The 17874-nt window shown below is 43.1% G+C and overlaps 1 protein-coding gene across 1 annotated transcript; it reads left to right on the forward strand.

Moving 5' to 3' along the window:
• Positions 1 to 4798: 4798 nt before the first annotated feature.
• Positions 4799 to 16135, forward strand: PTGER4 (prostaglandin E receptor 4). Its single transcript, XM_063423146.1, has 2 exons — positions 4799 to 5973; positions 14005 to 16135. Exons 1-2 carry the CDS (start codon positions 5143 to 5145, stop codon positions 14593 to 14595), a joined length of 1422 nt encoding a protein of 473 aa, XP_063279216.1. The 5' UTR covers positions 4799 to 5142; the 3' UTR covers positions 14596 to 16135.
• The last annotated feature ends 1739 nt before the right edge of the window (positions 16136 to 17874 follow it).

Below are 17874 nucleotides of genomic sequence, written 5' to 3' on the forward strand. Positions count from 1 at the left end.
ATACTAGTTTACTTCAGCAAAGGTAATAGTTTGGGCCAAAGAGGAATTTCAGTCATAACATCTTTTTCTGTGTAGGATTTGACTTAGCTGACTACATGTAGCACATCAGGTAATGCCTGGAATAGTCAAAAGTACTTTTGGGGCTTTAAAAAAAAGAAAGTATGTCGACAGCTAATTATTAGTGCTCTTCTATGAACTTTCCATTCCTGCTGTTGGCTTCTGAAAGTACAGCAAAACCAGCCAAATTTAAAATAAATAAATAAATAAATAAATAAATAAATAAATAAATAAATAAATAAATAGACAGTATAAGCAACAGTTGAAGGATATGCTAATTTAACATGCACTGTTTCAAAGAAACAGATTGAAAAAACAAAGTATTTTAAGTATTTTAACAACTACCAGACCTCATAACTGCTAAAACAGAATTGTCTGCTGGTGCAGTGATAGACGTTATTACAGAGGAAAAACCCAGTGTACTACAAACAGTGCCAGCATCCTTTAAACAGTCAAAAAACCCCCAAACTTCAGTAGCATGGTTGACTAATATGGAGCACATGACTGTGGAGTAAATTATAGAGCTGTGTTACAGACAGTGTCCCACAGGGGTGCAGAGGTGCCCTGCACACCATGCACCACTGGGTCCCCTGGCAGTGGCATTTTGCAGCTCTCCCCTAGACAGGCATGCAAAAGAACAGGAATGGGACAGGACTACTTTCACTCCAAAAAAACTGCCCCATCCTGGGAAAGCCCCCACTCATCACAATGTTTTGTCAAGAAGAAAGAAAATGTGCCAGATGTGCTAGTAATAATGCTAGCAATATTAGTAATCACTTAAATTCCAAAAAAAAAAACCAAAACCAAAACCAAAAAAAACCCCACCAAACTGTACCCATCTGTAATGATTTTATATAAAAGTATGAGGGCAGGAAAATGTTCTATATTTTAAAGTATATCATTTTTTATCTACTTACAGTGCTACTTCTATTCAAGTGAGATTACAGAATTCCCCAATTCCTCTGAAACAGTTTTTCAGCTTACTCCTTGCATAATTTTTCTCTTCTAATTATTAATTAAAGACTGTTATGTAACATTTGGTTCAGTCTATCTTCATTGTCTATTAATAATGATTTTATTTTGGCATACAGACAGAGTTTGCTCTAACAGTTGTTTTCTTTTCCTGAAAAAACTTTATGTGTCAAAAGTATGACAGCAAAAAATTAAGCAAAAAAGCAGCCATAAGGTTTTCCCATAGCCAAATTTTCCACAAAAGGAGAAAGGCTGACAAACTCTTGAGTAAGTCAAGAATGTTACTGAACTCCAAATATGTAATGGGAGTTTAGCATGCAAAATGCTTTTTAGACCTGCAGCATGCTAAGAGCAGTCCAAAGTTTCCAAAATGGGCTGTTACACATTTCTACTGCCTGCTGAAGACATCACTCCTCTGGCAGTGGTGCTCATACAAGCATTGCCAGAAAATACCCATCAATTCAAATGTCTGCATGGGCATTTCAGTATTAAAATCACAGTTACAAACAGCAGAAAGGCCTTTGCATAGTATTTTGGCATGTTTCAGCTGCCCCTGAGCAATGCAGGTAAGGGTTTGGAACAATCAGTCAGCTAAAGGAGATACAAGGGATACCACATGGCAGCTGAGACATGCTGAATAAATATGATATGGAAGAAAAAAAAAAGTAAAATATTTTAATTAAAATCTTTCACCAAGCTAGAAATATGACCACAGGTAGTTACACATCTCAACGGATCAAGCTATAGTAGTTGATTCATGTGTGTCACAATTAACATTCTAAAAACTGTAACAAAATAATCAGAAAAATTTTATTCTGAGGCAATTAAGAGTAAATCCTAAATATTTTGACTGTCCTAATATTTTCCAGGATTTTTGAAATTCATTGAAGGTTTTTTCCCATATATGATTACCCTTCGAAGCTTATAATTTTAATTTGTGGTATTTTGACTTCTCATATAAGTAGCTTCCTCACAAACAGAAGTTCTTTGGTGGTTACTCAATTCTACAACGTGTGACATTTCTGCTATGAGAGGATGACAACTCATGTTACAAGTGGAATTTCTTCATTTTTTTCAGTTCCACTTCAGTTCCACAGAGTCTGCTTTGCTCTGAAGACTAAGGATTTCACATGATTATACTTTTCATCTTGACTAGGAATTCTACATATCAAAACCATTAGTTCAGTGGGAAACTCCCAAAAGTTTCTGTATTTTTCTAATAACTCTGAAAGCTAGACAACAGGTAGACACAGTAAGCTCACATCCCCAAAAGCCCATCCCACAATTGTGTGACTGATTTCTATCCTATTCTCTAATTAAAGAACTATTTCACAAAACTGATCATACTATCCTTGCACTCAAAGCTATATTTTTGTACAGTTTTCCTTTTTTTTTTTTTTTTAATGCTGTTTCTTCATTGATTTTCCTGAGTTTCCTGCATTTTTTAATTAGTTCTTCAGGTGTATCCATTAAAAGACAGACCTTATAGAACAAAAGACAGCATTCCCTCTTTCATACCCACAGTCATGCACATGCACCCACAGAAGAGCCTGGGCACCCTCTGCTATAGACTGAGCCTTCCTAAGACAGTCTGTTATGAGATGGACAAAATACCACATAAGACAGGATGTGCAGATGAGAAAAGAAGTGGGAAAAAAAAGTAGCAACAAGAAACGCAAATCATTTCCTCTGCCTTTAGTCATGAAAAACTTTTGCACTGCTTCAGGGAAGCAAGGTAGTTCTTTTTCCATGCTGGTAAATACTGCTGCACAGGTGTTAAATTAATCCCATATAATGGTCTCTAATGCCAGAGCTCCAAAGTCCCAGTGGATGAAAACAGGACTGTTGAGAAAGCACATGCAATTACACCTCTTGAATTCAGAGCTCACTCTGCACCTGGGTCAGCTTCCTTGGAACAGTCAGAAAACTGTTTACAAGATAAGCAAAAGCAACCTCTGTGCTGTACTTACTTTGGAAATTGTTTTGAAGTGCTTCTAATTTGCATCTGATAGGCAAATGTAGGCAAATTACCAACCTCTACTCCCACAGGTACCCCTGTGTTGGTGACAGAATTAGTTCTTAATTTTGTAAAAAATGAAGAGCCATCAAAACCTGCAAAATGTAAGGAAAAGTAAGGAATGGTGTTTGTTTTCTGTGAGCACACCAGATCACCACCACAGCTATAGTTTATTTATCCCTATATATCTTAAGTGAAAATCAAGGTTTTTTTCTAAAACTGCATTTTAGTTTTCAAAGCAGGTAGAGAACAACATTAAAATTTAAAAAGCTGATCAAATAAAAAAAAAGCTTTTTTTCTTCATGTCTGCCATACAGCACTGAGAACTGAAACTCTTTGTTCTCTTTCCCACAGTACAAACTTGTCTTCATATATTTTGTTCCATCAGTATTTTTGTCATCAGTATATCATGATGTTATCATGACTTTGCTGATAGCAAGTAAAGGCATCCACAGGCATCATTTTCATAGGCTTAAAAAAATAAAAGAGAGGGAAGACGATAAGACTGACAAATAATAGACTTTTATAATACATTTTGCCTTTACGTCAGAAAAGAGATTCTTCTAAGGATACAAATGTTGTGTTTTGCGACAGAGATTTTGTGTTCTTTGTAGCAATTAATGTCACCAAGTGTACAAGGGCAATTAGAGCAGCAGGTGTGAAATCCAGCACCACAATGTGAAGCTTCGTCCCCGAGCCAGAAGTGACAGCACAGGAACTCCCATGGACAGACTTGCGGTTGCAGGTCTCGTGTGGACAATTCTGGACATGGGACTATCACCACCATCGCCGCTCGGGTGAAAGCTGCACACGGGCACTGCACAAAGCGACTGCTGTCCTTCCATCAGCCCAGATAAGACTGACTATAATCGTAGGGCTTTGCCAACAAGTGTAACCCTGTTTCCAATTCACGCGTGATCGTCTCACAGTCAAGACCGAACAAGTCCTCGGTACAAACTTACAAATGCATCCCTTGAGCGTACCCACACTAACAGAGGCCAAGAACGGGCGGAACAGCAGATCCCTGCTTTGGCAGCGGGACGAGCCGCCCTGATGCCCGAGCGCTCCTGTGCGGCCCGTCGCACCCGCGCCCCTCTCCGCGCTGCGCGGCCCGGCGGGCGCGGTGACACGGGCTCGGCGCGGTGACACGGGCTCGGCGCGGTGACACGGGCTCGGCGAGCGGGGCCCCTGCCCGGTCCCACGCCGGGGTGGGCAGCGACGGCCCCGCGGCGCGGCAAACACCGTCCAGCGCCGCGGCCCTTGGGTGCGAGCGGCCGGCGGGGCACACGGGCCGCACCGCCGGGCACGGGGGCACACGGGTCGCACGCACAGGTGCCGCCGCCACCGCCCCCGGCCCCCGCCCGGCCCCCGCCGCGCCCTCCCCGCGCAACCTGCCCTGCCCGGCGCGGCCAATGGGGCGAGAGGGCGGGGAGCAGCGGCGGAGCGGCCCGGGCCGCCCCCGCCCTCCGCGGCGAAACTCGGCGGGAGCGCCGCGGGGGCTGAGACGGCGCCCGCGCCCCGCACGGCCAGCACCGCTCCGCACCGCTCCGCGCCGCGCCGCGGCAGCGCTCCGCGGCAGCGCTCCGCACCGCTCCGCACCGCTCCGCCGGCCGCCGGCGGGGGATGAACCGCGGCCCCCGCGCTCCGGCACCAACTCACGCCGCCCCGAGGGCACCTGGAGCCGCCGGCGCAGCGCCTCGCTGAGCCCTCCCCGGCGTCGGTGCGAGAGGCGGTGAGGCGGCCCCGCTCGGCTCCGCTCCGCTCGGGCCGCCCCGATCCCCCTCCGGGCTGGGCGCGGAGCGCTGCGGCAGGAAGAGGCAGCCCCGGCTCCCCCGGCTGCGGTCGGTGGTTGACGAACGACACCCCGGTTCGGCCCCATTTTAGGACTTTTTTTTTTTCCTCTCTTTAACTGAAACACGCCACTTTTTTTCTTTTTCTTTTTTTTTTTTTCTTTTTCTTTTTTTTTTTTTTAATAACTTATCTCGCATTTGAATTTTTCATTTCGCACTATACAACCCTCTCCCCTCCCTTACTCGGCTTTTCCTTTCGGACCCGATCTTGCCGTCTCTCGGCTCGCCAGCTGCAGCGCGGGTATCATGTCATTCGACCCCACCATCATGCCACCTGCGAACGGCTCCGCCAACGGGACCGCCGGCGGGGCCGAGGGCGGGAAGCCCCCCACGATCCCCACTGTCATGTTCATCTTCGGTGTGGTAGGCAACCTCATAGCCATCGTGGTGCTCTGCAAGTCCAGGAAGGAGCAGAAGGAGACCACTTTCTACACTCTGGTTTGTGGACTGGCAGTCACAGATCTCTTGGGGACCTGCCTGGTGAGTCCGGTCACGATTGCCACTTACCTGCAGAACCGATGGCCAGGAGGAGCTGCACTGTGTGAGTACAGCTCCTTCATCCTCCTCTTCTTTGGGCTCTCTGGCCTCAGCATTATCTGTGCCATGTCTATAGAGAGGTACCTGGCCATCAACCATGCCTATTTCTACAACCATTACGTAGACAAGAAGCTGGCGGGGCTCACGCTCTTTGCCATCTACGCTTCCAACGTGCTGTTCTGTGCCCTCCCCAGCATGGGGCTCGGCAAATCGACTTTGCAGTACCCTTACACTTGGTGTTTCATAGACTGGCGAACAAACGTGTCCACCCATGCAGCATACTCCTACATGTACGCGGGCTTCAGCTCCTTCCTGATCCTGGTGACCGTGATCTGCAACATCCTGGTGTGCGTGGCCCTCATTCGCATGCACCGCCAGTTCATGCGGCGCACGTCCTTGGGGACAGACACCACCTCCAGCCGTTTATCTGACTTTCGCAGGCGCCGGAGCTTCCGTCGGATGGCTGGGGCAGAAATCCAGATGGTTATTCTGCTCATTGCCACTTCCCTAGTCGTGGTCATCTGCTCCATTCCTCTGGTGGTGAGTAACATCATGCAACCCTTTTCTGTTCCATCACCCTTACTGCAGAGTATTTTCTTCTCCTAGTCTCGTTTGTCAAACTGATTCCTGTTGGAAGAGGTGCTTATTTGTGGCACCTATAGTTGGTGTCACAAACTGTTACAGTAACTCAGTAGCTGTTAGCATACATGCATGGTAAGAGAAAGTTGAGTAGATTAACATTTACACAAAAAGAAACCTGCTTATCCCAAGTTCTGGAATCCTTACTTTGATTAAAAATCTCAATGATTGTTTCACTGTTCAACTGGAATACACATAGCAAAACCTGAGCGCTAAAGGCGCTTTGAAGTTCACCTGCAAAATTAATTCGTGATAAGTGAGGCTTAGGTCTGGCCTGCGTTTCTGGCTGTTTAGTGTGCTTTTAAAACGTGCATGTTGTTGCTGAAGGGTGCAACAGTCTCTAATGTGCAAAAGAAAGATAGAGTTGTGTGCCCTTGGCACTAGCAACATATAGAGTTCTTCATAACCAAAAGCTAAACTAAGCTTCCACTCCTCAGGGATTCATGCACCATCTCTGGGGTAGATCCCACAGAGGCATCCTTCCAGGAGTTCCCCACACAGTGGGAGGAGTGAACTCAGTGGAACCACCTGCCAGTGTATCGCTCAGTGAAATGGGTGTTGGAGGAATCAGGCCCACATAAACCTTGAGATCATGCTGAAACATCAGACAACATTACAACTAACTGTTCACTCATATTCTGAAAAGGCTGATACAATTAGTGTTATTAAATTGAACACACAGGATCCACTTTTTTCTATTCCTCCACCTTCTCTTCAGGAAAGACAAAAAAACCCAAATCCACCAGCTAGAGGCTCAGTTCTTGCTTGCCAACCACCAAAATAAAGCTTGTCAGAAAGCCTGTCCTACTCTGGCTCAGAGACATTAAACAAATAGTTGGCTTGCCTTATTTGCCATCTTACAAAACACAGTGTAGGGACTCAAGCAGTGGCTGAGGTGCTTTTAGAATAAGACAGAAGGTGTTTTTAAAATAACTTTTTTAGGGAGGTTTCTTGTCAGTAGGGGGATCCCTCTGTCACAGAGAGGGGTGCAATGTATGTAAAATAGAGCCGGCCACCTGGAGACGCAAAACTGTGTCACTGTGAGGAAGTTCAGAGCAGTGCGTGTGCACAGGACTCGGCTGTCAGCGAGTGTGTCCCCCTGCTCCGAGGAGCTGTAATGACAAGGGTTGGCCAGGGCTGCCACATTACTGACACGCAGGAGCTAGTGGAGTGTGGCTGTGCTGCAGCACCCGTGTCCCGCCGTTACCAAAGGCCACCTGGCGTCCTTCGGCGTTGTCACTTGGTGTGGTGCCAGGACATGACCGAGCATGGTGCCGTGTTCAGTGCCTGACGTCCAGAGGAGGTGGGGAGGTGCTGAGCTGCACACAGGATGTCCCCGGGAGGAGCACATGCCTGAGACAGGAACTGTGCCAGCCTGCCCTGCAGTCCAGCTCCAGAAATGGCAGGGGTAAGCTGACTTGCTGCACCGGGATGCATCAGGTGGCAAAACCCTGACAGTACTGAGGGGTGACAGTACTTAACTTGATTGATCTGCTTAAGTACTCTCAAGTACTTAACTTGATTAATCAAAACTTCACTAAAGAACAATAGTGCATTTTCAAAGAGATGCCGGTAAATGCAGAGAGCAACTTATCTGAATTAAACACAATGTCATTATGTGATGGACTTAAACAGCTTCAGAAAACAAGCCTTATCCTGTAGCAAAGCAGCAAGAGGACTGCTGAGAAGTCTGAATGTGAAATGCAAAATGAAATAATTTATATCTATTTGAACCTACGCTGTCTTTTACATAATACAAAAAAAAATAAAAGGAGGGGGAGGGGGACCGGAAATCAAGAGAGAGGGTTTACCAGAAAGTGAACCAGATTGTGGGGAGCTAAAATTAATGAACCTGGGTGGGGCAGAAGGTTTATTGTTTGAACAGTAGCTAGTGAGAAACTTGCATATAGCAGAGGTATGTGAAGGTGCGGGTGATAAAGTTGCATGGCTCTCCCAGACCTTGATTGCACTTCGTACAAAGGCAGAGTCTTACCTTGAGAATGTTCACATAAGTTAGCTTTTACCAGCTAAAGCAGTATGCATTTTCTCTATCTAAAATGACATAAGAGACCTTAATTCCATTTAGATGGATGACTAAAAACAAAAGGAAGCTTTTTCTAAAAAACAAACCCAAATAACCACATATATACACACCATCACGGTGTCCAGTGTGGTTAAATTTCTTCATTGTTAAGTAGCTTTTTAAAGTCTCTTGCCTCCCTCTGCAGGAGTAAGCCATAGCCACTTCTGCTGCTTAGTGCCGTGATGAACTGCCATGTGTGCTGCTCGTTAAGCCCTCTGGATGCATGGACACTGAGGTCAAGAATGGGGAAACTCAGAGAAGTGACACCTTTATACTATAAATGCCTAGAAAGAGCCACGAGGCAAAGTAGGTAGATTACTAATTTATAGACTTACATTTTCATGGCTCGGAGGAGTTTTAGGGAGTCCTCACTGAGAGGCTCACCTGTAACAGGTCAGCCTGAGACTCGTCAAGAACCATAAAAGTGGTGAGGTGGTGGTGCCAGCATGATTCAGGTACACAAAGCAGGTTCAGAGGGTGCTTTGTGACTTAAGTCTTCTTTCAATGAGCTGACTTCCCACTGATGATTTCAGCTCAATAAACCATCAAGTCAAAGAAAAGCAACTTCTGGAAGAGACACATAGAACATTTTAGAACAAACTCTTTCACAAGATAATAAGATAGCAGATGGGGTAAATCCAACAGGATCCACTTATTGTGGTTTGATAGAAAAAAAATTCAAAACTCGAGATACTAAACAGTCCTGAAATGACTGAGTCACAGTTAACAGCAGTTTTTAATAATGAGATGTTTCAGCACATGATTTAAACATAGAGTGGTTTAGAGTTTTAATGGTTATTCATAAAATCAGCAAAATTTTAAAGTCACAAGTGCTGTAACAGAATTATGGGAGGTTATGCAAAACACTGAATGAAGCTGACAGAACTGAAGGCTGATCAAATATATAAAGGAAAGAAAAAATGAAGGAAAAAAAAGATTTGTTAAAGGAAACTTCATATAACCCAGTATGTTCTCAGTGTGCAGAAAGGGGTGAGAAAGACATGAATCTGACAGTAGTTTAAAAATTAAGTAAGAAAAGCACAAACTTATATGCTCATTCTTGTCTTGACTCCACACAGGTTATGTCATCTCTTAAAATATTTTGAGCTTTTTAAAAATTAGAATTGCATAGTGTCAAATGTAGGGAATAAGTTATATTAGGAGAGATTTTGTCAAGAAGAGAGTAGAAATTTTTATCTAGTCTTTCTATAAACACCAAGATCCTTTCAATAGTAAATAGGCACACACTACTTAAAGTATGTAATTCACTCCAGCAGTCTGTCACATACTCTTAAAAGTTTTAATGTGAGATCTTTTTTGCATTCTGACCACTGAACATTGTTGTAAATTATGGTGATATGAAAAATAAAATGTAATGTGTCAGGGTGTACATCTTGATTGCATGAAACCATCAGGATTTTCTAACTTGATGTTTAATTAATCTAAAATTGAATTTTCTTTTGGCTTAGCAGGTTTCAACTTTTTAGTATCAGGGACTGTCCATAAGCAACTGCAAGGTGTCAGGCATGATTTTTTTGGCAGTAGAGTAGTCACTAAGCAGACAGTAAGACCTTGAAGGGCAAAGGTTATTGGCTTGTGGAGCTGAAAAACTTGTTCCTGCTTACTACCATATGTTTTTTAAATTTATCATATCAGCATGTGGGGAGATTTTGAGGGCAAGTGGAAGCTGTGGAAACAATTACAAGTGTGACTGTAACTATAAAAGTCACTTTATAATGCTTCATAGGGTTAGAAATCATGACTTGCATCTGTAGTTAGTAAAAAGGAAAAGCACAAACAGCACAAGGACTCTGATCCTACAAGTGCCTGTCTTGAGTATAAACTTGACGTACCTTAGAGCCATGTACTTCTTAATTGTAAATAAACTGGTTGTACTTTTAAGATGTGTTGTCTGAATTCTACAGCTGCAAAGCTAATATACAAACCCTATTTTGCAGAGATCTGAATTGTTCTAGTGTGCTTCCTTCTTTAATTAGGATTTCAAATGGCACAAATCCAAGCATCACATTAGATAATTTATTTAGTAATGGATTCCACTTTCTTGGCACTTGCTTAGAAGATGACAGGCAATATCTTTTATCCTGTTACCTCCTGAAGCGGAGGACTTGTAGCCAAAACAGGGTACATCTCTTGCTGTTATTTTAAGTGATCCTTTACTAAATGTTGTTTCATCAATAAGTAAAGAAGGATAGAATTTACATTCCTACACGGATAAATTCTTACCCTGTTGTGATTAATGTAAGACAACAATAGGTGATATACACATATGACATTCTGTGGAGCTTTTCTACAGGACTCTTCTGGGAAGCAGAAACAGTTTTGTACTATCAGAGTTTTCCCTGACGACGTCCACTCTGTGAATCGTTAACCTCCACACACACTGCGTAGCTGTTGAAAGGAAATACAGCATGCAGAGATAGCATAAAACAAGCTGTCCTGTACCATTAGCAATAGTCCTTTTCAGCCACAGAGTGAACACTGGGAGACATTTTCGTCTTTCCATAAAGTCTGCCAGGTTGCAGTAAGAGGTGGAATAAGCACCTCAATTTCACGTGCTGCTTATCAAAAGAACAATCCGACTATTAAATCACTGACGTGTAACTATAGCTCTGAGTTAAAAAAAAAAGCAAGCCAGGTCTCCAAGTTGAACTGTGTATTTCTTCAGCTGCCTTCAAACTGTGCCTCCTGGTTGTGTGGTCTGGGTGGATTTGTTATACACGTTACACATAAACACACGTACACATTATACATTTCTAGACATTATACAGATACATACACACATGCATATACATATACACACATACACGTTATCCATGTGGATACATGTCTACACTTTATACACATATCACACATATACATGTGCCTGCTGTGCATATATACACGTTATACATACACATCTCACACATTCATGTTAAACATATACATGTGCCTATTGTACATATGTACACATTATACACATGCACATTCTACATACCTACGCTTTATGCACATACACGCATACATGGTACACATACACATGCCTGCTGTGCATATATACCCATTATACATACACATCTCACACATAAATACATGTTACACATATACACATACCTGTTGTACATAGGTACACATTATATACATGCACACACATCTCACACATACATGTTACACATATACATGTGCCTGTTTTACATGTATACACATTATACACATGCACATTATACATACCTACACTTTATGCACATACACACATACATGTTACACATATGCACATGCCGGTTGTGCATATAACACATTATACACATGCACACACATCTCACACACATACACGCATACATGTTACACATATACACGTGCCTGTTGTACATAGGTACACATTATACACATGTACATTATACATACCTACACTTTATGCACATACACACATACATGTTACACATATGCATATGCCTGTTGTGCATATACACACATTATACGCATGCACACACATACACACATGCATGTTACACATATACACGTGCCTGTTGTGCATGTGTACACATGCATGTTGCACACCTGTGCACACACACCTCACGCGTACCTCCGCACCGTCCGTGTGCACACGCTGCGCGCACACCCACGCCCGCCGCGGGGCAGCCGCGCCATCTAGCGGCGCGCCCGGACCAACCACTTATTTGTCAACCATTTATTTCCGAATCCTTCATCCGCGGCAGAAACAGGGAAAGCTGCTTACGGAGCAAGCGGTCAAAACCATAAGTAAAATAATAAAATTATAATGGAATTATTTATAAAGAAGGTTGATAATGATTAATAAAATTAAGTCTAGAATAGTTTAAAGTAAAGCCAAATATTAAGGACAAAGGTAAGATTCTTAACTTTTGGGGGTTTTTTAAGCCATAAAAATAAGTTATCATGCATAGGAATACTCTTTGAAATACTAGTATTCCAAATACTAGTATTTGAATAGTATTATAATAGTATTTCAAATACTAGTATTTGAATACTCTTTGAAACAGATGAATTGCATGTTTGGCCTAATAAATCAATAAACAATTAGTAGTCAGAAAGACATCTGCAGTGTTATAAATCATTAGGAAAGTAACTGCAGATAAAACTGGCATCACTAGACTGCTTTTTTAAAGTCAGTCGTGAATTTTAAAATCTTGAATTTATAAAGATTTTCCTATATCCTGAATTCACTAGATTACCCATAAACCTAGATAAAAGTATCAAGACAGGAAATGCAGTCAATCATCAATTTGACAGGCCATTTGAGAGAGACTGTAGGCACAGGGCTTTCATAGAGGGACTCTGCATTATTCTAAATGTACTATTGATAGCTTTGGAGAACACACCATCTCTGAATACTGGCAAGGCTGAGTACTACTACATTGCCCTTCTGCAAGAAAATTTCTCAAGAATTGTGACGTTTTCTGCAGACTTGGATGGCTTCACATGCAGGACTTGTAAAAAAATTACTTATGAGGGCTGTGCTAATTTGGCTCATTTATTTAAATACTTGCTTGCCCCCATGTCCATAACCTCATAGCTGTGCAGGCCTTGCTTCATTCCAGAAGCCAAGGATGAGAGTCTAAAAACCTCTAAAAACCTTTTGCTATTAGATTTGTACTATCAGAGCCTGAAGAAAACAGAATCTTCCATTATCCACTTTTCGGTGGCTTTCCTAAGCCTTTCTCTAACTGGCCATTGCTTAGCTTTTGCTAAACGGGAGAGGAGCTATTTGAGACTAATTAACACAACAAATTCCTCTGATGCCATTAAGGATTGTGCCTTACTGCAGCATTTACAAAAGTGGCTTCTAAACGAGGAGGGAGTTCAGATGAAGAAGAAACTAGAAGAAAAAGCTGAAGAGTGCATGTCCGTGTAGAAGACAGGGCCTTTCAGTTTTAAAATTTGTGCATGATAAACTAGAATCACTAATTAAATAGTCACTTCACACATCAGCTTCAACATTTAAACTCTAGACCACTTCATTAGTATTTTTGTAAGTAAAACCAAAATGCTGGCTTATATGAGAGAACAGAGTACTCTAGTTGAGTGGTGAAATAACCTCATTATGATGGCCTGTGAAAAATCTCCTAGCTGGGCGACCTGTCTTTCTGGGTGTTTTTTTCTCCCTTTTTTTTTTTACATTTCTGTTTTTCTAAACCATGCTGCAGCAAGCAAACACTTGTGGTTATATAAGCAATTCCAGTAAGGACAGGTGCCAGGAAAACACATTTCTAAACTTGGGAATCGACAACTCAGGACTTGCTTACAGAGTCTCTTGTACTTGGATTATCGTGTGTGTTTCACTTCATTTCTAAGTGATTATTAGACCTTTGCTAGAGGAACTTTGGTCAGGTCTTCCCAGTCAGTCACCTCTTTGCAAGGTTGTATGACACTTGAGGTGTAGACCAGGGAAGCAGGATACAGGTCTACATCTTTGTTCCTGGGAAATTTTAAAGACACCAGCCAAAATTTGGAGATTCAGGGATTAATTATGAGGTGAAAGAGAGTGGAAAAACCAAAAGCCAATGTTGTTCTACATGTAACAAAGGTGTTACAATTGTCATCTGTGGTTTGTTTTTTGGTGTTTTGTGGGGGGTTTTTTGTTTTGTTTTGTTTTGTTTTGGTGGGTTTTGGTGGGTTTTGTTTGTTTTGTTTTGTTTTTTGCTATTTCCAAAAATGAATTCACGGCTGCCCATCTGAGATGCCTAATTTTGCCTGGCTGCTCTTCTGTCCTAGTTTACATCTGCTAATCTAGTCCTCTGCTTTGAAGTGTAAGCTCTCCTGTCCTGACGCAATCATGTAATTGAGTCTTCCCTTTGCCCCTTCTCCTCGGGTAGGTCCGTGTCTTCGTGAACCAGCTGTACCGGCCAGAATCGGTGGAAGATGTCAGCCAAAACCCTGACCTGCAAGCCATCCGCATCGCCTCAGTGAACCCCATTTTGGACCCGTGGATCTACATCCTGCTCCGCAAGACTGTGCTCAGCAAAGCCATCGAGAAGATCAAATGCCTCTTCTGCCGCATCGGAGGGGCTCGGAGGCAGCACTCAGGGGCCAACTTCACCTGCGTGGACGGGCGCAGGGCCTCGTCGGCCATGTCCAGCCAGTCGCCGTCGTTCATCTCTCGGGAGCTGCGGGAGGTGAGCAGCACGTCGCAGACGCTGCTGTACCCGCCCGAGCTGAGCGAGAGCAGCGCCGGCGGCCGCGCCCTGCTGCCCGGGCCCGGCGCCGCCGCGCAGCCCGACACCGCCTCCGTGCGGACGCTGCGCAGCTCCGACACCTCGGACTCCTCGCAGGGACACGACGCCGAGAGCGTCTTCCTGGTGAGCGAGGTCAGCTCTGGTGGCGGCGCCAGCTCTGCACCCAAGAGTGGCCCTCTCCAGGTCACCTTCCCCACAGAGACATTGAATTTGTCAGAAAAGTGCATCTAGATAGCCATGAAAGGCATCAACCCTGGGGATACTTCCTGGTACATTGGAAAAACTGGTGCAATAGATGGGTGTTCTGCCTGTTGGTGGGAAGAGGGGTCCGGCTGTGCGTCAAAGGGCTATTTGTCTGTCGCTGTGGGATGGGTACGTTTCCTTTAGACTACTGAGGACCGTGTGGAACGGGCGCTGACCTCGGGCCCTGCCATCAGAAATGGTACAAAGCAGGTCTGATGGGACTGGAAACATGAACTGCCTTGTCTTGTGGGACACAGGAGAGCTACTGTGCCTCTGGAAATTGAAAGACCCCATCACTTGCTTCTTTCTTTTTTTCTTTCCAAGTCTGGTAGAATTGGTTTTGCTCCTTCCCCACGGCTGCTCAGCTATCAAGAGTTTAAGCTTCTTTAGAGCTGAATATGAGGCAGCTGCTAGGAACTGGACACAGTTACTCTGAGAGCTGCCTGCAGTAGGATTTTAAAGTGTCTCACTAAAGCATGAAAATGTGAATTTTTATCATTGTATATATATCAGGATTGAAAATATTTAAAAGTGTATTCTTCTCTATGAGAAGGTTTGTTATTAATACAAGGTATATAGAAATGATTGCCAGCCTTCTCTTCCCTCAATATTTCCTGCTGATAAGGCATTCTTGGCTTAGATTTGTTGTCCATGCTAGATTCACAGCTGATGAGGTAATTCTCGAGCTGAGAATACATAAGCACTTTCTGAGTGAAATGGGAATATATGCCTTTTTAAGAGAGAAAAAGAAAACACATCCTTCCAATTAAGATATACATGTATATACTAAAAAAACCCAGATTTTATTTATGTTCTGAGAATGTTTTTCTGTGTAACACACGTGCGCCTCTCTGAGTACTTTGGCCCAGTCTGCACCCTTAGGCACGCACTTAACTTTGCCCATCAGAGTGGTCCCTCTGCTGCCAGGGAGACTCTTTTCATGTAAAGTTAAGGACATATACAAGTGCTTTCAATATCAGGGCCTGAAACTTTCAACTCCTGGTTAATAGTCTTAATATTCACTTTAGTTAAAGCATCACTGATGTTATAAAGGTATTTTTTCATAACATTTATCATTTTACTTTAAATAGTAAATAGAATTTTATGACTGTGTAATCTGATACTCCATCAAATAAATGTATGAAATCATGGAAGCAGAATCTTCATTTAAAGTGTAGATTATGTAGAACTCTATCTCAGTTTTAAACACCTTGAAAAGCATTTGTTGCTAGAATTTTGATGACAAACACATCGCCAAAACCAGCTGTTAACCACTGACAAAAAGGAGTTTTGTGTTTTATGTTGTAAGGGTTAGATCTTGTTCCAGAAATACTGTGTATCAAAATAATTCTGTACAGATATTTGGGGGATGTTTTGTCAAATACAAAGCATGTTACGCTGCTTGAAGTGTTTTTCTGTGAATGCTACATTGTAATGAAAATCTTGAGCCTTGTGTTGATATGTTTAAGCAGTTGTACCGACCAAAGCAACTTTGGGGATCACAATTAAATGGAAATGTTCTGCTTGATCTCAGATGTCTACATGAGTCTGCCATTCAGTGCCAACTCCTTGCCTTAACAAGCCTCCCATTTTGGAATGCTTGCTCTCAGCTACTGCCAAAACATACTTAGTGCTGCAAGTTTCCTAAACACCACAGTATGATCACCATCAGCAAGAAGCAGCTGTCTTCAAAACTGTCCCCAATAGCACTGACACAGAGCCACAAAAAATCTTTATTTGAACAAGGGCATTTTCCTTTAACAGGGGAGAAGTTGAGCTTGTTTGCCTTCATACATGTAGAAAGTGAAGTTAAATGTCTACATAAATATTTGCAGCAGCAGCCAGTTAGGCTTTTCACCAGTTAGGCTGGAGAACAGTATTACCCAAGCTCCTCTGCAGGTACAGATAAAGATCTGCCTGGATTCCTTGCAATTAAACCACCTCACTATGGTCTGTTGCTTACTGGTAACCAACAAATAGAACAAACTCACCTTTACTTCCCAAGAGAGGAAATAGCACCTGGCAGAGCAGGAAGGTGGGACTGCCACTGCCTGATAGCACCACATGTACCAATATGGAGCCACACCTTTGCAGCTGGCCCAGAGCAGCACACCAATATTACTGGTACTTTATGCAGTGAAAGAATTAAGTATCTACAGTGTTTAAGTATGTAAATAAGCAAGGGCTAACTATTTTTAGATTATTTTTTAATATGCTTTTATTACTGTTTATCATCATTGCAGATGAGAAATACACATGGTCTGAAAGAGCTTTAAGCAAGAATAAACCATCTTAAGTAGGTCCTCTTGGCAAACATGATAGGCCTAACTCCTCCTGCCCACAGCATTCACATGTCAGTAGTAGACCAGACTCATCATCAACATGAACTCCCTCAGGAATGAACTCCATGATTCTCAAACAGCCCACAAAGTCTTCTGAGCAATACTGGAATTGCCTGCCACAGCTTCATGGCAGTGCACAAAGGCAAAATCAAAGCACTTTTGTTGTCTAGTTGCAAACACAGATGAGTGTGGGAGAGGAGCAGTTGGGCAGAAGGATTGGGCAAGTCCCTTTTTTTAGGGTGACAGTAGTATCACATCTTGCTCAGCTGCCTGCCTGTCCCATTCAGGTTTAGAACCTTCCTCCGATGCTGACCACAGATAGTACTGAACTACATTCTTTGGCCTCCCTGAGCTTAAGTCTTCTAAAATAAGGTTACATATTTTAAGAATCTAATTCGCCACATGGAGGTTAAAAAGTTATTTTCTTGCTAGGTATTATGAGAAGTTTCCATATATACAAAAGGGTTTCCTTTCTCACACGTTAATATCTCCCCTATATTCCCAAACCTCAGAAGGGCCTTTCACATCAACATCCAGTTCCCCAGTCCTCCATGTTCACACAAAATGTACTGATTGAAATATTTCTCATAGCAAACTTGCATCTCTCAAACTCCATCCACCCCGCTAGTCCTGGGACTGGAAGTGCCCTTTCCTCACTTCCAGCAGCCTGTCCTGCCCACACATCCCAGTTCCCAGCTTTGCTGAACCCTTCCTATCCAGAGACACTGCTAGTCCTCCAACACCATAACCACACCCCAAGCCCCAGCCTTAACTCAATTAAGGTCCTGTCCTGTGGCAGGGCTTGGAGGATCCACCCACCACAGGCAGGATGAGAGCCGGTATCTATACTAGACAGTAGTTTCTGAGATCTGTAGATTAGTGAGAATCTCTGATCCACGGTAAGTTAGCCTGATGAACAGTTTAG

The sequence above is a fragment of the Prinia subflava genome, chromosome Z (genome assembly GCF_021018805.1).
Source record: "Prinia subflava isolate CZ2003 ecotype Zambia chromosome Z, Cam_Psub_1.2, whole genome shotgun sequence".
Taxonomy (NCBI): domain Eukaryota; kingdom Metazoa; phylum Chordata; class Aves; order Passeriformes; family Cisticolidae; genus Prinia; species Prinia subflava.